This window comes from Hemiscyllium ocellatum, chromosome 4 (assembly GCF_020745735.1).
Source record: "Hemiscyllium ocellatum isolate sHemOce1 chromosome 4, sHemOce1.pat.X.cur, whole genome shotgun sequence".
NCBI lineage: Eukaryota > Metazoa > Chordata > Chondrichthyes > Orectolobiformes > Hemiscylliidae > Hemiscyllium > Hemiscyllium ocellatum.
The window spans coordinates 100,804,504-100,828,994 of NC_083404.1; the positions used below are offsets into that span (position 1 = coordinate 100,804,504).

General features: G+C 41.4%; 1 protein-coding gene across 3 annotated transcripts in view; it reads right to left on the bottom strand.

The window, feature by feature from the left end:
• The window catches only part of virma (vir like m6A methyltransferase associated), a 117,026-nt gene extending 108,909 nt beyond the window's left edge, over positions 1-8,117 (bottom strand). For 2 of the 3 annotated variants that reach the window (XM_060823674.1, XM_060823672.1), the window contains exon 1: positions 8,053-8,115. In XM_060823674.1, coding sequence (XP_060679657.1) covers positions 8,053-8,112 — 60 coding nt within the window. In that variant the 5' untranslated portion in view covers positions 8,113-8,115. Of the gene's footprint in view, positions 1-8,052 lie in introns of all 3 variants that reach the window. The other variant, XM_060823673.1, reaches the window with a different exon arrangement.
• Between the last annotated feature and the right edge of the window lie 16,374 nt (positions 8,118-24,491).

Genomic DNA, 24,491 nt, shown 5'->3' on the forward strand with positions numbered 1-24,491 from the left:
GTGGTGAATTACTCATTGCAGTGTTCCTCGCACCTGAACTACTTTTGTAGCTAAATGTTATTTATATGCCTTTTGCAGTTCAGATTCTGGTCAATGGTAATCCACATTGTATAAGCAGTTTATTTTAACGTTCCAGATCAGCAGTGTTCGGTTTTTTAAAAAAAGGGTTATTTGAAGCTGAGAAAAGTTAAGGTGAGTTACATAAACTAATCAAAAAAAGAGGTAATCAGATTCTATAAACCATAAATTGAAGCCACAGCTAAGTCAAACTTATATGGGATTGAGAAGTAATGTAATGGGACACTTTAAGTGTTTTGAAATCTTCAAATCGGTGTTATATGTAAATGGTTTGGTTTATTCTAATTTCATTTCTTTTGCATAAAGTTTTGCAAAAAATTTTGGCTTTTAAACTTTGGTAAAAATATTTAATGCTGATTCACAATGTACACAGACTGTCTTCAAAGCGTTAGCACATAATCTTTCATAACTCTTCCTGCTTCTCTGAACCAACTTGGATAGCTGGATACTGGAACCCAAGTATTTCCAATTGTCAAAGGAAAACAGCAGAGGTTTAGTTTTCCTCATTTAAATATAACTGCATGTTCCTGTCCAAACATAAGCAGATGCTGGGTGTAGTACTGGAAAATGATTAGGGCATAGTAGGAACAGTTGGAACATGAGGGCACAGCAGCACAGTGCATTTCTACAAACACAGCTGCATAGGAATTCACAGATTACTTAGCGATTGATTAATTTTCCTCTTTACTTATTCTTGCGTTATCTTCAATCATTAGTCAACCCAGAATAATTAGTACAGCTGTCTACAAGAATGAACCAAATAACAGAATTCAACTCGTGTCTCTTATTTCCTCCGTTGGGTACAGCTTAGTTTAAGTATCAAGTGAAGGCGAAATCAATTTCTATTCCTTAACTTTCAAAATCAACAAAGTAGTTTACAAACCTGGGTAGTTTGCTCGTGTTGATGAGAAGATTTTAAATTAATTTGGCAAGCAGGTAGAGCAGATGTAAAGTTGGAAGCAGAGTCCCACCAGATATAGAAAGGATGCTTGGGCAGTCAGCAGTTGGAGAAGACATAGACTTCGTCCAGAAAGCTAAATTACATCCGTAAGACCATAAGACATAGGAGTGGAAGTAAGGCCATTCGGCCCATCAAGTCCACTCTGCCATTCAATCATGGCTGATGGGCATTTCAACTCCACTTACCCGCATTCTCCCCATAGCCCTTAATTCCTCGTGACATCAAGAATCTATCAATCTCTGCTTTGAAGACATTTAGTGTCCCGGCCTCCACTGCACTCTGCGGCAATGAATTCCACAGGCCCACCGCTCTCTGGCTGAAGAAATGCCTCCACATTTCTGTTCTGAATTGACCCCCTCTAATTCTAAGGCTGTGTCCACGGGTCCTAGTCTCCTCGCCTAACGGAAACAATTTCCTAGCGTCCACCCTTTCCAAGCCATTTTAATGCAAGGAACTTGACTGTTAAGGTTAATGATCTTAGAGCACTGAGCATGGGAATATGATACCTTTGCTATAACTAAGACATAGTTGAAGGAAAGATTGACAGAAAAAAAAGTGGCAGCTCAACCTTAGCTCATACAGGTTTGAAGCACAATAGCTTGGGTGGGGAATGTAAGGGAGGTGAGGGCATTGCATTGCTGATAAAGGAAACCATCATTCCAGTAAAGAGGGAGGATTTTGTAGAAGGATCTTTAAATGAGGCCATCTGGGTACAGTTTAGAAATTTTAAACAAGTGATTATTTTACTGATATTAAATGACAGGCCTACCAACAGACGGGGAGATAGAGGTGATACATGGGCAAAACACAGAAAGATGTGACAGAAATAGGGTTACTGTTGTAAGAAAGTTAAACTTTGCTAACATGAACTGGAATTACCTTATTGCGAAAGGGTCAGACAGAGTAAAATTTTTCAAGTGCATCAGGAGAATTTCTTGTACCAGTATGCAGATCTTAGGGACTGAAACCAGCCAAGGTGATTGAGGTTTCAGCAGGTGAGCATTTTGGGGATAGCGACCATGAGTCTGTAAGTTTCAAAGTCACTATGGAAAGGAATAAGGATAGTGCAGAAGTGTCTAAATTGGGAGAAAGTCTGATTTCAATATCTTTAGATGAGATCTGGCAAACAGACTGGGAACAGCTACTTGCAGGTAAGTCTATAGTTGGAAAGTGGGAATCATTGAAAAGTCATATAGTGAGAATTCAAAGTCTGTGGAGGAAATGGCTGCATGTCCTGGGAATCCTGCAAGTCAAGAGAGTTTGATAAAGAAAACGAAGGAAACACATGTTAGGCATAGGCATTAAAAACTGAGGAGACTCTTCAAAGGTGTGCATGGGTTGCTTAAAAATAAATTAAGAGGGCAAAGAAGGGCCACAAAATACCTTTGGCCGACAGGATCAATGAAATCCCTAATTTTATTTTGAGAAGTCTATTCTGAGTAAGAGAATTATGAGGGGAAGAATGGGACCTATTAGAGACCAAAGGAGCAACCAGTCCATGGAGCCTGAGGGTGTAGGAGAGGTCATTAATGAATATCTCTCATCTGTATTCACAAAAGAGAAAGACATTTGAGATTTTGGAGGAGATTTATAGTTCAGGTTGTGGATCAGGTTGTAAGTTTGCACGCTGAGCTAGTAGATGTGTGCTCAAATGTTTCATCACCATGCGAGGTATCATCATCAGTGAGCCTCCGGAGAAGCGTCGGTGTTCTGCCCCGCTTGCTATTTATCTGTCTCAGTTTGTTGTGGTGGGTGATATCATTTCCAGTTCTGTTTCTGAGAGGTTGGTAAAAGTGGTCCAAATCTATATGTTTGTTAATGGAGTTCCGGTTTGAATGCCAGGCCTCTAGGAATTCCCCTGAATGTCTTTGTTTAGCCTGTCCCAGGATGGATGTATTGTCCCAGTCAAACTGGTGTCCTCTTCTCCTGTGTTTAGGTACAAGTGATAGTTGGTCATGTCTTTTGGTAGCTAGTTGGTGTTCATTTATTCTGGAGGCTAGTTTTATGCCCATTTGTCCAATGTAATGTTTGTTGTAGTCCTTGCAGGGTATGTTGTGTATGCCGTTCAGTCTGCTGGTTGTTGGTAAAGAGTTCTTTAAATTCATCAGCAGTGTTTCAGCGTGGTGGTAGGTCTATGGCTAGCATGATGCCTTGGAGTCAGAGTAGTCTGGTTGTCATCTCTGAGATGTCTTTGATGTATGCAAGTGTGGCTAGAGTGTCTGGGAGTGTTGTGTCATCTTGTTTAGGTCTGTTGTGCATGAATTTAAAGGATCCCGTACCAACTACCAGCAAAATGAATGGCATGTACAAAATACTCTGCAAGGATTGCAACAAACATTACACTGGACAAACAGGCAGGAAATTAGCCACAAACAACATAACCAACTATCACTGGTATCCATCCACATGGATGAAGAGGGACACCAGTTTGAATGGGACAATACATCCATCCTGGATGAACAAAGACATGCAGGGGAATTCCTGGAGGCCTGGCATTCAAACTGGAACTCCATTAACAAACATATAGATTTGGACCCCATTTACCAACCTCTCAGAAACTGAACCAGAAATGATATCATCTAAATGATATAGCAAACCGAGACAAATAAATAGCAAGCAGGGCAGAACAACAAAGCTTCGCCAGAGGCACACTAATGATATTACCGAGCATGGTGACAAAATGTCTCAGAACAAATCTACCATTTCAGCGAGCAAACTTAAAAACAGAGAAAGACATTGTGACTGGGGATTTGGTGAAGTTCTAGAACATGTTAAGAGATTAATAAGGAGGAGTTGCGAGGTGATTTAGCAGGCTTCTTTGGGAGACAAGGGGGAACATTGCTGGGGTCAAGATTAGAGTAGTGCTGGAAAAACACAGCAGGTCTGGCAGCATCCGAGGAGAAGAAAAATCAATGTTTCGGACCAAAGCCCTTCATCAGGAATGAGGCTCATTCCTGAACGAAGGGCTTTGGCCTGAAACATCAATTTTCCTGCTCTTCGGATGCTGCCTGGCCTGCAGTGCTTTTTCAGCGCTACATTAATCTTGACTCTAATCTCCAGTATCTGCAGTATTCACATTTGCTCAGAAGACTGCTGGTGCCCTGGTGGACATATTTATTATTTCACTGGCCACAGGTGAAGAGCCAGATGACTGGCTCCTTTGTTCAAGAAGGGCAGCATGGATAGGCCAGGTAATCGCAGACCAGTTCATCTGACGTCAGCAGTAGGGCAATTATTGGAGGTATTCTGAGGTACAGGATTAATCAACACTTGGAGAGGCAGGGTCGATCAGGGATCGTCAGTATGGATTTATTCGACGGAGATCATGTCTGATTAATTCAACTGAGTTTTTTGAAAAATTGATTAATATATTGATAAGGGTAGTGCGGCTGATGTGATTTATATGGACTTCAGGAAGACCTTTGACAAGGTCTCACATGGAAAGCTGGTCCAAAAGTTAAGAGTCCATAGGCTCAAAGGCAAGTTGGCAAACTGGATCCAAAATTGGCTTGCAAAGAGGAGGGAAAGGGTAATGGTGGAAGATTGCTTTTTTGTGACTGGAAGATTGTGAACACTGGTGTTTCACAGGATTTGGTGCTGAGGCTCTTGCTCTTTGTGATGTACGTTAACAACTTGGATGTGAATGCATAACGTATAATTAGTAAATTTATGGATGACAGGAAAACTAATGGTGTTGTTGGTGGTGAGGATGATCTCAGGCTATTGTTTGATATTGATCATGTGGTAAATTGGGCAAAGCAATGGTAGAGAGAATCTAATCCTGATAAGTGTGAGGTGATGCATTTTGGAAGTTCTAATAAGGGAAGAATAAACACAATGAGTGATAGGTCCCAAGGGAGATCTGAGGTACAAAGAGACCTTTGTGAACAAGTCCATAGTTCCCTGAAGATCTCAACACAGGTAGATGGGATTGTGCAGGCAGCATGCGGGACGCTTGACTTCATTAACTGGGGTGTACAAAGTAGGAGCAAGGAAGTCTTGTTACAACATTATAAAATGCAGTTTAGACCACAGCTGGAATACTGTATGCAGTTCTGATTGCCATGCTTTTGGATTGACATGATTGCACTGGAGACAGTGCAGAGGAGATTCACCAGGATGTTGCCTGGGATGAAAAGTCTGGGTTTGTTTTCTTGGAGCAAAGGAAGCTGAAGGTCAATGTGATTTGAGAAATGCAAGATTATGAGAGGTATCGATGAGAAATGATACTCACGATCTACCCTATGTCTGACCAGAGGGCAAAGGTTTAAGGCTAGGAGTAAGTGGTTTCGAGGAGACCTGAAGAAAACATTTTTCACCCAAAGGGTAGGAGAAATATGCAATATGCTACCTGAGTGGATGTTTGAGATAGCTATTTGCACAACATTTAAGAAGCATCTGGATAAGCACTTAAAATGCTAGGGCATGGTAGGCTATAAAAGGGATTAGTGTAATTTGGTGTTTCTTGGTTGGCAAAGACATGGTGACCAAAGTGCCTCTTTCTGTGCTGCATGACTCTACAAGATCAAAACTTCAGGTTTTTGAATTTAATTTTTACTTATTGGAAAAACTATCAAAGTTTACCACAGGTTTATGGCAGTATGGTATTGCACAGTTCAACTTATGGTATTGATTGTTTCAAAGTCAACAGTTTAAAGACTCGTTTACTTAATTAAAAATAATCACAGGCACAGTTCCAAGACATCTCAAGATTCAGTTAGGATTTGCAATCAATTTCCAACTCCTTGCTGGAGAGTATATGCTTAAGCAAGGTCAGAATCAAACAAATTTAATGACCCTCACTAATAAAAGCATGGTAAGCTTCACAGGTCAGATAAAAATGTTACCTGGACCAGATTTATGAAGCACTACCACCACACATAGTTCAACTTAAATGAGTATCTTCAACACACCTTAATTTGAGATAACAATAAAGATACTGTAGAAAAATATTAACACTTGGCAAACTATAAGCTACCTTGGCATTATGGTTGCCCACAAATCTACCAACACACTGAAACAGTTGCTGACGTACCTAAAGGACCCCATATCATCAACCAGCAAAACTAATGGTCATCTACAAAATACCCTGCAAGGACCACAACAAACACTACATTGGACAGGCAGGCAAGAAACTTGCCACCAGGATACACAAGCACCAACTAGCCACCAAAAGATCTTTACACACAGATGAAGGAGGACACCATTTTGACTGGGACAATACATCCAACCTAGGACATGCTAAACAAAGACACGGACGGGAATTCCTACAAGCCTGGCATTCAAACTGGAACTCCATTAATAAACACATTGATATGATCCTATTTACCAATCTCTCAGAAAAAGAATCAGAAATGATATCACCAACTTTAACAGACCAAACAGAAAGCGGGACAGAACACCAGCTTTAACAGAGGCTCAGTGACAATGTTGCCTAGCATGGTGACGAAACATCTGAGAACAAACCTCTCAGCTCAGCGAGCAAACTTACAACTTGAACTTGAACCTCAACCTGAGGTACGAATCTTCTCAAAAATCACAAACTATAAGTGTTGCTGTACTTCAAATTGTAACCAGCTACCAATTAGCTTTGCAACTAATTTTGTTCTTTTGTGTGAAGCAAATCTATTTTCCTGCAATTCAGGTTATGTTGAATAATTTCGTTTAAATCGTGTTTTTGAAATGTTTTAATACTGCAATTTCAGTGACAATTCTAGCAATGCACAAAATAAATCTTTTTATCAACCACTGTAACAGCAGGATAATAAGATTAACAAACCGTGATCCAGAGGACCAAATACTTTGAAGGCATGAGATGCAATCATATACAACTTCAATTCAATTCAGCTGTAGATCCAAAATAAAAAAAAAGTTATCTCAGTCAATATCATTGGTAAACCATCATGTTTTCATGAAAGTCCAATCTAGTCCATCACTATGCTGTAGGAAGGAAATCTGCTAGTGTTATCCAGTCTGATTGCGACTCCAGATCCACATCAATGTGGCAGTCTCGTAACTGCCTTCTGAAACATAAGTTACCTGATTATCTCAAATTAACACAAATATTTAAAGTGACTTCATCTTGAACTAAGATAATGGCCAAAAACACTCCTCATTTCTCTATCTTCAATTCCCTGCTGAAATTGAAATTTTTAAACACAAATTACTGCACCGTGTACAAAATTGAACATTTACATCCAGTAACTGAACAGCAGAATCTCCTATTTAACGTAAACATATTCCATGCAATTAAAAATATACTAATTTTCCCTGAGTATAATTTGTGGACATGTGTTATCCTGTGAATGTTTCCAGATGAATTATAACCATTTATTTTTAACTTGGAAATCATAGCCAACCACTGACTATTCGGTTACACAACTTCTGAGACAACTATAAACACGAGCATTCCTGGCCTGTAAAAGTGATCTCCTTCAATGATTCAGCCTTGCCTTACAGATGCTGGTAAAATGTAACTGGTGTATAATGCAAGATCTGCTAAAATAAGTTAAAATGCTTTATGATCTCCCTTAACAGTTGTTTGCAATCAGCGCAGCACATTCTCGTTCATCATCAGCCATCCCGGAAAGCGCTGCACAGAAATCACTGGCAGCTTCTTCAAGTCTTTAAATTTGAGTCCCATTTTCCAGATCAGTTCTTGAATTTGGCTCTGGGTGAGGGAAAGGGGGCGGTAACTATCACTTGACCAGAAACAAAACAAACAGCTAACGCCGGAGGACAGGGGTGCAAGAGAGACAATAGCAATTCGAAACTACAGCGTGTACTACTCGACCCATAAGCTCTGTCGGTCCCGCAAGAGAGGAAAGGGCACAGATCCTGGGTCACTGTAACACCCCGGCCCGATCCCACTCCCACCGCTATTAAAGGCCCAGTTCAGGCTGCAGCACGCCGAGCGCTATCTACAAAAGCAACTGCGGCAAGAGAAGTCAAGCAAAAGTGATGGGAGAAGCCAGTCCCAATGAATGACGAAAAGGATGACCCCAGGACTTTACCTCTGCGTTTGAGTGTTTAAACGTATCTAAAAACAGCAGCTCAGCCACTGCATCCGCCATGTCTCCTCATGCGTCACTTCCGTTCCAGATTCTTCCGGTTGCCCAGGGCGCATGCCCGAAGCGAGGCGGGAAGAGTGTGGCTGGCTCGAGCAGTGGCAGTTATGCAGTAGTTACATATTGTACCTCGTTCATGGTTTTATAAACCTAAAAAGGAAGATGCCATCGGGAGTTAGCAAACTGTGTTAATCGGATATCTCTTGTTAGTAATGTGTGCCAAGCTATAACCTGCGACAGGGACTTTATTTTATTTATTCGTTTGGGGATCTTTTCGAAAGCACTGGGTGATTGTATGGATTGGACGAATGTACTGCCCAAGGGTAAGGGGGTAGGGGAGAAATGGGAAACTGTCAGTAAGTAATGACACTCGTTTGAACAGCTTGTACAGGTACGATGGGCCGAACGGCCTCTTGCGCCCATCCTTTGTTGCCCTTGTGAGGTGGTACTGCTGTCCATGTGTTATAAGTTCACCGCACTCCCACCAATGTTGCTGTGATTGAAGAAAGAAACCAGTATCCTTTGTCCATCTTCTCAGATTGAAGTTGTCATACACTAGGATTCTCAAGGTTCTTTCTCTCTCAGATAGTATCTGGTCCCTTGTGTCAATACCATATTTTTAAGGTATGCACATTTGAATTAAGAGGTGTCAGTATGCCATTCAACTCTTCAAGCATGCTCTATCACTCATAGAGTCATGGAGATGTACAGCATGGAAGCAGATCCTTCGGTCCAACCCATCTGTGCCGACCAGATATCCCAACCCAATCTAGTCCCACCTGCCAGCACCCGGCCCATATTGTACCAGCCTCCACCACTTCCTCTGGCAGCTCATTTCATACACGTACCACCCCTGAAATCCTCCAACCCTGGCAACATCCTTGTAAATCTTTTCTAAACCCTTTCAAGTTTCACAACATCTTGCTAATAGGAAGGAAACCAGAATTGCACGCAATATTCCAACAGTGGCCTAACCAATGTCCTGTACAGCCACAACATGACCTCCCAACTCCTGTATTCAATACTCTGACCAATAAAGGAAAGCATACAAAACACCTTCTACACTATCCTATCTACCTGCGACTCCACTTTCAAGGAGCTATGAACCTGCATTCCAAGGTCTCTTTGTTCAGCAACACTCCCTACGACCTTACCATTAAGTGTATAAGTCCTGCTAAGTCTCACGTTTATCTGAATTAAACACCATCTGCCACTTCTCAGCCCATTGGCCCATCTGGTCAAGATGCTGTTGTAATCTGAGGTAACCCTCTTTGCTGTCCACTACACCTCCAATTTTGGTGTCATCTGCAAACTTACTAACTGTACCTCTTATGCTTGTATCCAAATCATTTATGTAAATGACAAAAAGCAGACGACCCAGCACTGATCCTTGTGGCATTCCACTGATCACAGGCCTCCAGACTGAAAAACCCCTCCACCACCACTCTCTGCCTTCTACCTTTGAGCCAGTTCTGCATCCAAATGGCTAGTTCTCCCTGTGTTCAGTGAGATCTAACCTTGCTAATCAGTCTCCCATGGGAAACCTTGTCAAATGCCATACTGAAGTCCATATAGATCACATGGCACGTTTGATTGTGACTTCAATGCTTTCCTACCTAAGTGTGACCCCCCCCGCCCACCAACTCCAATACCTTTTAACTCCTTAGTCTGTCTTAATGCATTGACCCTACCGCCACTGCTCTCGGAAAGGGATTTGTAAAGCCTCACAGTTCTTTAGGAGGAAATATTTCTGCTCATCTTTGTACTAAAATAAATTGGAGATGACTTATTTTTAAAATATCACCCCTCGTCTCATCCACAAGAGGGACCATCCTTTCAGAATTCACCCATTCAGGAATGTAGGAACAGTGGTGGCCATTCACCCCATTGGGCTTGCCCCTTCATTCTATGTGATAATGGCAGAGCGAACACTTTACCCACCTGTACGTATTTGGAAATCAATTTATCAATATCTGTCTTAAACATGCTGAGCTTTCTTGGCCTTCATGGGGAACGAATTCCAAAGGTTCACAGCCCTCTGAGCAAAATAAAATTCTCTCCATCTTGGATCTGAGTGGCAACCCCAAATTGTACTTCCTGCTTCTAGACTCCTCATCAGGGGAAACATCTTACCTGCATTTATCCTGTCTATCCCTTTAAACATTTTTAAAGTTTCAGTGAGATCACTTCTCATTCTTCGAATTGAGGAAATACAGGCTCGATTTTCCCCACCTCGTCATAACACGGTCCTACGATCCCAGGAACTAGTCTGGTGAATCTTTGTTGCAGTAATATCTTTCCTGAAATAAGGAGGTTAAATCCGCACACAATATTTCAGTGTGGTCTAACCAAGCTTCTATACAATTGAAGCAAGACTTCACGACTAATTTACTCAAGTTCTTTTGCAATAAAGGTTATCATTACAAAAGCATCACTAATAGCTGCTATACTTGTATGTTAACCTTCAGTGACATCTTTACAAGGATACCCAGATCCCTTTGTACATCTTAGCTTTTCAAACTCTTATCACAAGAGTTGGGGGGGCTATGTTATAATGATGATGTCACTGAACTAGTAATCCAGAATTAATGTTCTGAAAACATGGATTAAATCCAACTGTGGCAGATTTGAATTCAGTAAAATTTTGGGATTAAAAATGCTGGTGTAATGGTAACCATATGAATTGTTGTAAGAACCAATCTGGTTCGCATATGTCATGTCGGGAAGGAAATCTGCTATCCTTATCAAGTCTGGCCTCTCTATTGCCAGATCTATGACGATGTGGTTGACATTAAACTGCCCTCTGAACAGTTGGGGATGAGCAATAAATGCTCGTCTAACCGTTAACACCTAGTTCATGTGAGCAAATGAAAAAAAATTGTTGTTCTCCTAAACATTAATGGATTTATACCCCTCTAAACTCGAGTTAATATCCCCCTCACTGATCCAGTCTGTCTTCGTATGTCAAACCTGGTATTCCAGGAATCAGCTTGGTAAACCTTTGTTGTGCGCTCTCCATAGCCAGAATACTCTTTCTCACTGGAGACCATGCCACACATTTACCCACTCACTCAATTTGTCCAAATCGCACTGAAGCATTTCAGCATTTTCCTCACAGTTCACACACACATCCAACTTTGTTTTGTCTGCACACTTGGGGATATTGCATTTAGTTTTCTCATTTAAATCATTAATATATATTTTGAATAACTGGAGTCCTAGCATGGATCCCTGCAATACCTCACTAGTAACTGTCTGCCATTGGAAAAAGACATGTTTATTCCTACTCTGTTTTCACAGTGTTATTAGTATGGGTGTTCCAGGATTTTAACCCAGTAACACTGAAGGAACGATAACATAGTTCCACATCAGAATGTTGTGAGGCTTAGAGGAGAATTTGCAGGTGGGTGATGTTCCCATGCATCTGCTACCCTTGCCCTTCTAGATTGTAGAGGTTGTGGCATTACAAAGTGTTGTCAAAAGAGCCTTGGTGAATTGCTGCAATATATCTTGTAGACAGTACACTTAGCTGCACTGTGTGTCAGTGGTGAAGTGTAAATGTAGTGGATCGGAAGGTGATCAAACAGGCTACTTTATCCTGGTCACTGGAGCTGCACCCATTCAGGCAATTGGAGAATATTTATCATACTCCTGGCATGCCTTGAACTTGCTGGATAAACACTGAGGACATAGGAGGTGAGTGCTCACTACAGAATTCCTACACTTTGATTTGACTTTGATTTGTAGCTAAAGTATTTAAATAGCTAGTTTAATTTAGTTTATAATCAGTCAAAAACATCGACAGTAGGGTTTCAGCAATGGTAATGCCATTGAGCATCAGGAGACAATTATTAGACTGTAGCTTGTTAGAGATGGTCAATGCCTAGCACTTATGTGAAATTAATGTTACTTGTCACTTGTGAGCCCAAGTTTGAAAGTCACCCAGGTTTTGCTGCATATCAAAACACAGCTTCAGAATCTAAGGAATGGTGAAAATAGTGTTGAACATTGTGCAATCATCAGCCAAAATCCCCAGTTCTGACAGAAGAGAGGTCATTCATGAAGCAGCCAAAGATAATTGAGCTTTATTTTTACTTGCAGCTAGGAAAGTAAGTTATCAAGATTAGGTAGAAAATTTGCAAAGTGAGTTAAATAGATGAAGTGAATTGGCAAAAATTTGATGATGGAGTATAATGTAGGAAAATGTGAACTTGTCTACTTTGGTAGGAGGAGTAGAAAAGCAGTATTCTGTTTAAATGGAGAGAATTTGAGAACTCTGAAATGCTTGGATATCTGTGAATCCTGAGGTTAGGGGACATTAAGGAAAGGTAGAAAAGTTGATTTGAGGGCAAAATCAGATCAGGTGTAAACTTATCCAAAGTGGAACAGAAAAAGGGACTGAAAAGCCTGTTCCTGCTCCTTGTTGGTATATACAAGTGCACTAAGTCCAGCTTCAGATAAATATGGATTGACAAAAGGAAGCATTACTTTCATTGTGTTTGTTGCAATGCCAGGATAGTCAATCTTCATATTGAACCTGAACTCTGATAGAGAAACACTTTGGAGCTTTTCTTCACCCATAAATTAAACACATGAACGTTCATGAACAGTTTTAACTGCCAGTTTTTCATGTCATATGGCAAACATTGAAAAGTGTTTTGGACACAAGTAAATTTTCTCACATCTAATCAGATAAGCTTTATAGAGAGTAGTGGTTCAGATTGCCAATCTTCAGAAATGGGACATTGTTTGATTTTATTGTTGGACAGAAACTTGGAATATTGTGAGAAGAAAGTTTAGTACTTCAGTACTCTTCCAAAATGTAAATTCCTTCATGATTGCTGTGATTCATTCACTTAATTGAAGAAGGCTGCATTCTTTCTTTGCATATTTGCATTAAGTCAATTTAGTTTCCATATCTCTCACTGGCATTAAGGGAGAAATCTTGTTTTTATCACAAAGAAAATCAAATTCTGCTTTTATGCAATCTATGCAAATGCACACAGCTGGTCATTTTTTAAGAAAATCCTTTGCAGGACCTTTCCCCTCAACAACCAGGGTGAAACAGCATCATGTGATCAGACCAATGCCTTAATGTAGCATTGGAAACAGACGTGCACAAATTTGGTGAAGTTTAATGTAATTAAAAACTTTATGTGGAGCCAGTACCGACTTAACCTAACTCTGGGCTCAGTTCTTCCAGTTTGAATTGTTTCCTGGGAATAATGTAGGGAGTCCAAACAGCAGATGGAGCAACTCTCTTCACCAAACTATGCAGGCATGACTCACATCCGACCATAGAATGGAGAAACATCAGTATAAAGTTGATTCTCAATGCAGCCCTGTAACATACTGAATATTCCCTCTGTCATTCCATGTTCAGGAAGCATGAGCAGAATAGATTGTCTTCGAAAATGCTATTATCTACAAGTAGCGCATAAAAAGCCTATATATGCACATCATGCTACTCTAAGCTCTCATCATTCTCCTTTCAGAGTCATAGAGATGTACAGCACAGAAACAGACGCTTCGGTCCAACTTGTCCATGCCGACCAGATATCCCAACTTAATATAGTCCCACCTGCCAGCACCCGGCCCATACCCCTGCAAACCCTTCCTATTCATATACCCATTCAGATGCCTTCTAAATGTTGCAATTGTACTAGCCTCCACCATTTCCTCTGGCAGCTCATTCCATACACGTACCACTCTGCATGAAAAAGTTGCCCCTTAGGTCTCTTTTATATCTTTCCCCTCTCACCCTAAACCTATGCCCTCTACTGCTCGACCCCAACACCCCAGGAAAAAGACTGTCTATTTATCCTATCCATGCCCCTTACAATTTTATAAACCTCTATAAGGTCACCCCTCAGCCTTCAATGCTCCAGGTAAAACAGCCCTAGCCTATTCAACCTCTCCCTATAGCTCAAATCCTCCAACCCTGGCAGCATCTTTGTAAATCTTTTCTGAACCCTTTCAGGTTTCGCAATATCTTTCTGATAGGTGGCCTAACCAATGTCCTGTACAGCTGCAAAATGACCACCCAGCTCCTGTACTCAATACTCTGACCAGTAAAGGAAAGCATACCAAACGCCTTCTTCACTATCCCATCTACCTGTGACTACTTTCAAGGAGCTATAAACCTATAATCCAAGGTCTCTTTGTTCAGCAGCATTCCCTATGACCTTACCATTAAGTGTAATAGTCCTGCTAAGATTTGCTTTCCCAAAATGCAGCACCTCGCATTTATCTAAATTAAACTCCATCTACCACTTCTTAGCACATTGGCCTATCTGATCAAGATCCTGTTGTAACCTGAGGTAACCTTCTTTGCTGTCCACTACACCTCCAATTTTGGTGTCATCTGCAAACTTACTTACTATACCTCTTATGCTTATATCTAAATCATTTATATAAATGATGAAAAGTAGTGGACCCATCACCAATCATTGTGGCACTCCACGGTCACAGACCTCCAGTCTGAAAGGCAACCCTCCACCACTACCACCCTCTGTCTTCTACCTTTGAGCCAGTTCTGTATCCAAATGGCTCGTTCTCCCTGTATTCCATGAGATCTAACTTTGCTAACCAGTCTCACATGGGGAACCTTGTTGAATGCCTTACTGAAGTCCATAGAGATCACATCTACCGCTCTGTCCTTCTTTGTCACTTCATCAAAAAACTCAATCAAGTTCGTGAGACATGATTTCCCAAGCACAAAGCCATGCTGACTGTCCCTAATCAGTCCTTGCCTTTCCAAATACATGTGCATCCTGTACCCCAGGATTCACTCCAACAACTTGCCCACCACTGACGTCAGGCTTACTAGTCTACAGTTAGGTGGCTTGTCCTTACCACCTTTTGTAAACAGTGGCACCATGTTAGCCAACCTCCAGTCTTCCAGCACCACCTGTGACTATCGATGATACAAATATCTCAATAAGAGGCACAGCAATCACTTCCCCAGCTTCCCACAGAGTTCTCAGGTTTTTGTTGCTGAACAGCAATTGCTGTATTCCTTGTAGAAAAAGTGAGGACTACAGACGCTGGAGATCAGAGTCCGGGGTGTAGTGCTGGAAAAGCACAGCCGGCCAGGCAGCATCTCAGAAGCAGGAGAATCAATATTTTGGGCATAAGCCCTTCATCAGGAATGAGGCTTGTGGCCTAAGAGATAAATGGGAGGGGGTTAGGCTGGAGGGAAGGTAGCTAGGAATGTGATAGGTAAATGAAGGTGTGGAGAAGGTGATAGGTCAGAGAGGAGGGTGGAGTGGATAGATGGGAAAGATATTGAACAAGAGGGCAGTGCCAAGTGGGAGGCTTGTGATTGAGATAATGTTGGGGGAGGGGAAATGAGGAAACTGGTGAAACCCACATTAATCCCATGTGGTTGCAGAGTCCGGGGGGGGAATGATGAGGTGTTCTTCCTCCAGGGTTTGGATCGTCAGGGTTTGTCGATGCAGGAGGCTCAGGACCTGCATGCCCTTGGCGGAGTGGGAGGAGGAATTGAAGTGTTCAGCCACAAGGTGCTAGGGTTGGTTAGTGCGGGTGTCCCAGAGGTGTTCTCTGAAACGATCCGCGTCCAGTCTTCCCAATGTAGGGACGACCACATCGGGTGCAATGTCATACAGTAGATGACATTGGTCGAGGTGCGAGTAAATTTCTGTCAGATGTGGAAGGTTCCTTTGGGGCCTTGGACGGAGGTGAGGGGGGAACGTGTGGGCACAGGCTTTGCACTTCCTGCGGTGGCAGGGGAAGGTGCCAGGATTATGGTGTGAGCTGGTGGAGCGCATGGATGTGACGAGGGCGTGGTGTGGGAATTGTCTGTCTAGAACGCTGATAGGCTTGGGGAGAGAAATAGATCCCTAGTGGTGGCGTCTGTTTGTAGGTTGCGGAGGATAATGCAATGTATACAGAGATTGGTGGGGTGGAAGGTGATGTGAAATGTCGATTCTCCTACTCCGCAGATGCTGCCTGACTGGCTGTGCTTTTCCAGAATGTACTCCTTGTGAATGGTTTCCAAATGTCATTTCCCTTATTTGACTCATGGTTTAGCTGGACAGCACTAAGAGATAAATGTAGCTGTTTGGATTATTTTTAAGATTTGGCAGCAACAGTTGTGAAGTCAAGGAAAATCTTGTTGTATTTACAGGTATGTTTGTTAGTCTCTTGTTTCTCACTTGCAAGTCAGAAGGCTCACTGCCCTAAGTAGAAACTCTGCATAACAATTCGTCCAAGATGTTAGAAACAAGTTGGAATTAGTTATCAAACAACTGTCACTTGTACCAGTCATGTCAGCATGACTTTTAAAAGACACTTACTTCGATGTAGGTGTAATGAGAAAAAATCTAATCCAATTCTGATGTTCTGTCTTCATGAATATCTCTACATTTCTGACAGCAGAAAGATTTGCAGAACATTATAATTTGGAATTATTTCACAAGGATAGGTAGATCCATGTGTTGTGCACATTGGATGTAGTTATTGCACAGTCTGCAAAGTATTTCTCGTGGGCCAATTTGCTTTTCAAGGTTCTTTTTTAGAGCTTCTGCAAGGCTACTTCTTGACTTTCAGGGGCTCCTTTTCCATTCTAACTCAATTCTTTATTAGGTGAAGCAGTCACATGGTTTTTGTCCATTTTTAGCACTTCCTTTTTTGGACAAATGAAGACAGTAATATCAAAAACTGTATAAATACTTTTAAAAATATTTTTTGGATTAAAAAATGGATAAAGATACTGTTTTACACCAAAGGACTGTGGAAGAAAATGTTGCAATTTTTTTAAAAGAAATGAGTTACCAGATCTCATTCTGTATTGTATCTATAATATGGCCTGATTCAAGCAGTGGAAGTTTGCTCTCTGTGTGTCCAGGGCAGATTTGCTAATGATAGAAGGGGTGTGTTTGTGTTTAAGAGCTCTTAACATAGTGCCAACTTCTTGATTAATTCCTGAACAAGTGATGAGCAATTTTCCCACTAGTTTACTTCTTATGCCATGGGCATCCAGGGTCTGTGTGCAGCAGTGAATTCTGGAACTGGAAGACAATGCCCACAACAGTGTGCTGTGTCGATTACCATGGATGAAACATTAGAGTGGGCTGCTGTGCGGCTTAGAGGGACCACACAAAACCAAAAATAACTGAAGAAACTCAGCAGATCTGGCAGTATCTATGGAGAGGTTTTGAATCCAGTGACCCTTATTTTTGAGGGAACATTGGTGACTGCAGATTTGTGTTTGGACAATACATCAGAAACACCCAGCCTGTAAAGGAGGAAATATTCTCTTTTGTGAGTGGAGAAGTAAAAGAAAATGCTCAGAAGCTTGCTACTTGCTTTGCAAATTCCTTTCCTGAAAAACAGAATACCACCTTCAGAGACACTGAAAGGGTGAATCCTCAACTGTTGAAAGGTTGTGAAATTGTGTGTTTACACCTCATGTCCTCCTCAATGTATTTAAAGTTGTCAGAAAAGAATTGAAGGGAAACATCTCATCACCTGTAATGCAAACTGGAGCCAGAACTGTGATTCACTGACTTTATTTTTTTCCTTCTCCACCCTAATATTTGTGCCTTGTCTTGTGTATGGGAATATTTTTAAATGGGTAGAATTTAAGTTATGAAGATGATTACTTAGTAATTTGTGTATTTTCTTTAACCATTGATTAAATACTATCTGTTTCCAATAACTAGTTGTTTACTACTGAAATCTGAGGTGTGTTTCCTTTGAACCTTTATTAATCAGTCAGGTAAATTGGGGACTTTGAATAGTTTGAATAAATCCTCTCTCGTGTGTTCACTCCAGGAACAATGGGGTTTGATTTCCACTGAACTACTCCAATAACTCATGACAATTGAAGTTAAGACAAAGCAACATTGATTGTAGGTTCAGAGTAAATAATAAAGGCTAAAAGGATAAATGCCAGGTCTTGTATAAGTGACCGCTCTCGAAGCTGCTAAAGACGTCCTGTAATTGGACAATAGACAATAGGTGCAGGAGTAGGCCATTCTGCCCTTCGAGCCTGCACCACCATTCAATATGATCATGGCTGATCATTCTTAGTCAGTATTCTGTTCCGGCCTTATCTCCATAACCCTTGATTCCACTATCCTTGAGAGCTCTATCCAACTCTTTCTTAAATGAATCCAGAGACTGAGTCTCCACTGCCCTCTGGGGCAGAGCATTCCACACAGCCACCACTCTCTGGGTGAAGAAATTTCTCCTCATCTCTGTCCTAAATGGCCTACCCCGTATTTTTAAGGTTTATCCTCTGGTTCGGCACTCACCCATCAGCAGAAACATGTTTCCTGCCTCCAGAGTGTCCAATCCTTTAATCATCTTATATGTCTCAATCATATCCCCTCTCAGTCTTCTAAACTCAAGGGTATACAAGCCTAGTCACTCCAGTCTTTCAGTGTAAGGTAATCCTGCCATTCCAGGAATTGACCTCGTGAACCTCCGTTGCACTCCCTCAATAGCCAGAATGTCTTTCCTCAAATTTGGAGACCAGAACTGCACACAGTACTCCAGGTGTGGTCTCATCAGGGCACTGTACAGCTGCAGAAGAACCTCTTTGCTTCTATACTCATCCCTCTTGTTATGAAGGCCAGCATGCTATTAGCTTTCTTCACTACTTGGTGTACCTGCATGCTTATCTTCATTGACTGGTGTACAAGAACTCTGTACTGCCCCTTTACCTAAATTGATTCCATTTAGATAGTAATCTGCCTTCCTGTTCTTGCCACCAAAGTGGATAACCATACATTTATCCACATTAAACTGCATCTGACCACTCACCTAACTTGTCCAGGTCACCCGTAATCTCCTAACATCCTCCTCACATTTCACCCTGCCACCCAGCTTAGTATCATTAGCAAATTTGCTAATGTTATTACTTATACCATCTTCTATATCATTAACATATATTGTAAAAAGCTGCGGTCCCAGTATTGATCCTTGCGGTACCCCACTGGTCACTGCCTGCCATTCCGAAATGGAGCCGTTTATCACTACTCTTTGTTTCCTATCAGCCAACCAACTTTCAATCCAAGTTAGTACTTTGCCCCCAATACCATGCGCCCTAATTTTGCTCATTAACCTCCTATGTGGGACTTTATTAAAAGCTTTCTGAAAGTCCAGGTACACGACATCTACTGGATCTCTCTCGTCCATCTTCAGAGTTACATCCTCAAAAAATTCCAGAAGATTAGTCAAGCATGATTTCCCCTTCATAAATCCATGCTGACTCTGACCTATCCTGTTACTACTATCCAGATGTGTCGTAATTTCATCCTTTATAATAGACTCCAGCATCTTTCCCACCACTGAGGTCAGACTAAGCACCACTGCTTTCTCTCTCCCACCTTTCTTAAAAAGTGGTACAATATTAGCCACCCTCCAATCCGCAGGATCTGATCCCGAATCTATCGAACTTTGGAAAATAATCACCAATGCATCTTCGATTTCTCGAGCCACCTTCAGTACCCTGGGATGTAGACCATCAGGCCCCGGGGACTTTATCAACCTTCAGACCTAACAGTCTCTCCAACATAAATTCCTGGAAAATATAAATTCCCTTCAGATTCCTGGCAAATATAAATTCCCTTGGAATTTCCCTGGAAATGCTGTCCTTGACAAACTTAAAAAAGAGAAACAAGAGTTATGGGTATAAGTTGGGAAAGTAGATTTAAGATTAACAAATCAGCCATGAACTCATTAGCAGAGCAGAATAGCTTACTTTTGTTCCATCTCTTATGGTCTTATAGATCACAAAAAAATGATAATTGAATGGGCAGGTAAATTAGAACTGGGGTCATGAGCTAAGAATGCATAAATAGTTGAAGGATGAGCACAGCATTTGGGTTGGTAGAGATACAGGAGAGAACAGGTGTTCCCAAATAGTGCCATATTGAGATCTGTTCCTATTGAAATTACAGTTTAGCAGTTTCAACATAGTGCTAGAGGTAGAAATTAGAAAATTATAATTAAAATACCAATGGAAAAGGGAAACAAAAGCAAAATAGAACACAAATATAAACTTTAAATGATGCTGTTTCAGAGAAAGGGGCTTCAAGTGTCAGTACAAATTCTGGTGAGGATAGAGTGAGGACTGCAGATGCTGGAGATCAGAGCTGAAAATGTGTTGCTGGAAAAGCGCAGCAGGTCAGGCAGCATCCAAGGAGCAGGAGAAGAGGGAGGAAGAGAATTTCTTCAAGGAAGGCATCCTTGCAAGAGGATTTGCAGCAAGTTAAAATCTTCAAGGAAGGCATCCATTGGTATTCTTGAAGAAGGGCTCATGCCCGAAACATCGACTCTCCTACTACTTGGATGCTGTCTGACCTGCTGCGCTTTTCCAGCAACACATTTTCAGCTCTGGTGAGGATAATCCTAGTCATAATCTAAAGTTTAATAGGAAATGTTTAAGAATATACAGGATTTACAAAGGTTTGAGAAAATTTACATAATTTGAGGAAATAACTAGAAAAATAAATTGTTCAAAGGAAAACTGGAAATTGATGGAGACCAAATTGACAGGTAAAGCACAGGAAATTTATGCTTTACTCTGAGACACTGAGGGATTATGATACTAAAAATATATAACATCAGATGCATATGAGTTGGTGAACAGCAAACGGACAGCAGTTTCAAAATTTATGGACACAGCCTGGACAAACCTACTTTTAATTTTAAAGGTTAAGTGAAGTAATTATGACAAGTGGGTAGGAGAATTAGAAATTGAAGCTATGTATGATTTTCTCAAAGACTTAATTTTCTCAGACCAATTTAAGAACCTACTATGTTTTCTTAGTGAAGACCAGATAGAGAGCAGTAATGTCGGACAGCTGTGAGCTGATTCTTAAAACTAAACCTTTTTTCTGCTGTCTCCATAAACGTGAGAAAGATAGAGGAAAGCAAGTAGCCAGGGCAAAAAATGGACCAAGATTTCCTCAGATCAGAAAGAAAGGTATAATGGTAGAGGTGAAAATTAAAGGCTGAAGTGTTTCCATTGTGATTAAGAGGGGCACCTTTGTTCAGAATGATGGAAGTTGCAAGGGAAGCCTATGCACCCTGTTGGGCTTCATAAGAGTGAGTCTGAATAGGGAACTCAAAGTAAGAATACCACTGTTCAAATTGTACCTTTTACTAAAACGAGAAGATTGGAGGTTCAATCTGCAATGAATACAAGTGAGATGAATAGGGTAGATGAAAGATAAAAAGGGTTATATCAAAAGGGAAAACAAATTCTTTCAACAATGCAGTCAAACATACAACTATTAAGAGCCATGGGAACTGGAGACCCTTCCACCCCCAGAGGAATATGAAAAATTTCAGAGGCCGGTATCCCATCACCAAGTCACCCTTTATTTACACATGGAGAATCTTTGACATGATCCAGCTTCCTCACAGACAGCTCTTAGAGTCAACAGACTCTCTGACACTTCATATCTGTCAGTAGAATTCCCCGATTGGACCAGCTTGACAGCCCCATTCAGGAAACTCATTTTCTATTACATCCACCTCCTTGACCTTGTTACAATCACTACATCCCTCCCCCTCTGAGTCGGATGCAACGCCACTTGGGGCATTTTAGCACCAGGTCAGATTCCTCAAATTCTGCCTTTGATATGGCAGCGTGTAACACATGGTAGCTCACTTCTTGCCCTCGGAGTGTCTAAAGGAATTCATTTTCCTCTTCAGACAGTAACAGTGTCAGGGTGACAATATCCACTGTGTCCATCACAGATTTTAAGGTATCTTCAACATTTGATGAAGAGGGAGAATCCATGGGTTCTGGAATGGTTGGAAAGGCAGTCAATGAGCGAGGCATGTTTTGCTTTTGCACCATTTCAGCTTCTTGCAGCTTTCATGTGGTCCACGTGCTTGTTCAGGGCTGTCACAGTCCTGAACGTTATATGTCACTGGATCTGACCTAACATTGATCATGCCTTTTACCCACGCAGGCCTATTCCCATGGTTCTTAGACCAAACTCATCCCCTGAAGTAAACTGTCTCTCTCGCTTAACAGAATCTTGTGTCCAGCATTGGCATTTCTGATGCTATTTCACTACCTCTCACAATGGTCCGGGAGGATCAGATTTAACCTGGTGCAGAGCTTTCTCCCCATTAGCAACACTGCTGGAGCTATCCTGAAGTTGCATGAGAGTTGGTCCCATAATCAAATAGGAACCGGGACGGTTTGGTATCTACTAAAGCAGTAAGTTGTTTCTTTAAGTGTGCCTTCAAAGTTTGGACTGCACTTTCTGTCAGAGCATTGGACGATGAATGGTATGGAACTGAGCTTACATGATGAATATCATTTAACTTTAGGAAATATCCATTTAAGTCCAGTGGGACTCTTTTGTTGTCTCAAGTCCGGTTCCTGGCAGCAACCGGCTTGCAGGACTGGATCCTGAAGAAACTTTTAACCATATGGCCAAGAATTGGCTTTGTTTTGGGGTTTTGCTGTGGGCTGACCCAGAGTCCCTCTAATCTGGATATGTCTTGAATGAGGCTATGGAATTGCCTTTACTCAAGTGGTGTTCCCTAAGCTCAATCCGACTGGCGAGTGTGTCTACTTTTGTTGGAATACACTAACTCATGTTCCACTTGCCGCATTTGCAATGATAAAGCCAGTGTAGCGCCTGTTAACGTGCAGCTGGACTTCAGCTAGTAGATGCTTTTGCATGGTCACATAATTAATTCCACATACCAAACTGTCTCTCCACATTTCATTAAGGCCTAAACCAAAGTCTCATGCCTCTGCTGGTCATCTTAATCTAATCAAACATCCTATTATGGACTTTCCTAGTTCGCAAATTGCCAAGTAAAACCGTTGTGATATTACCTAACTAAAACCATCAGCTCTTAAAAGGTTTTCATATCTGATGCCTCGGGAAAAGTTAGGCTCCATATAATCAAAAAGCGGTCAATAGAATTACTCGTTGGTTTTCATTTGCTCCATTGTCATTTGCCCTGAAAAACCAGGCCCAGTCTTTGAAAGTGGGATCAAACATATCAAACTTCCCAAATAATGGGCATGATGCCAGACATGCTTACTCTAACTCAATGACAACTGCAGTAAATGAATTGCTTTCAGAACAAGCTTTTCTTTTGATGCCACTGAAGTAACTCCACAGAGACCAGTATCCCTTTGTATCACTTGGTATTCCACCAAGTGTCCCTTTACTTAGACATGGATAGTCCTTGACACTGCTCCACTTCCTCAGAGCCAACCCTTAGAGTGAACAGAACCTCTGACATTCATGTTTATATGTGTGACAGGCAATGCAGGAATACGTAAACCTCAAGCATTCATTACAGGCATTTTATATGGCCCAGACTGCACTTCATGTCCCCACTCCTCCCTACTCTTTACCCATGGCCCTGCATTTTTATTCCCTCGGAAGATATATTGGATCATTATATTCCACCCCCCCCCCCCATTCCCTCTGTGCTGCAGCTTTCCGCATTTAAATAATATTTAGCTCCTCTATTCTTCCAGCCAAAGTCCATAACTTTACATTTCCCACGTTATTTCCATCTACCAAGTTTTTGCATAGTATACCTAACTAAATTCCTCTGCAGATTATTTGTGTCATCCTTACTACTTGCCTTCCCAACTATTTTGTGTCACCTGCAGCTTATTCATACCAACTGTTTTCCTGTAACAACAATATGTCATCATTAGATTCTTTAATGAATTCAAATTCCACCACAACAAGGCAGAATTAAAATCCAGATTCCCAGAACATTACTTCAGTCTCAGGCTTAATAGGTCTGGCAATTATACCACTAGACATCACCTCCACACATAATTATGTTTATGACAAATGTCAAGAGTATTAGACAATTAAGAACCAGGCTGACTACAGAAGATTCAGATAGAAATTGATAAACCAAATTTAAAAGCAAAGAGAATATGAAAATGAGATTGACAATTAACATGGAAAGGTATCCTATAATCTTCTATAGTCATTAATAGTTTGAACAGACAGGGAATAAAAGGAGTGTGGTGCTGGAAAAGCATAGCAGGTCAGGGAGAGTCCGAGGAGCAGGAGAATCAACATTTCAGGCATAAGCCCTTCGTCAGGAATAAGGATTGTGAGCCAAGGGGGCAGAGAGATAAATGGGAGGGGTTTGGGGATGGGGTGAGAGTAGCTGAGAGTGTAAGTAGATAAACATGGGGGTGATGGTTAAAGGTCAGAAATGGTGGAGCAGATAGGTGGGAAAGAAGATGGACAGGTAGGACAGGTCATGAGGACGGTGCCGAGTTAGAAGGTTGGATCTGGGATAAGGTGGGGGAAGGCGAAATGAGGAAACTGGTGAAGTCCACATTAATCCAAGGCGGAAGATGAGGCATTCCTCCTCCAGGAATCAGGTGCTTGGGGTTT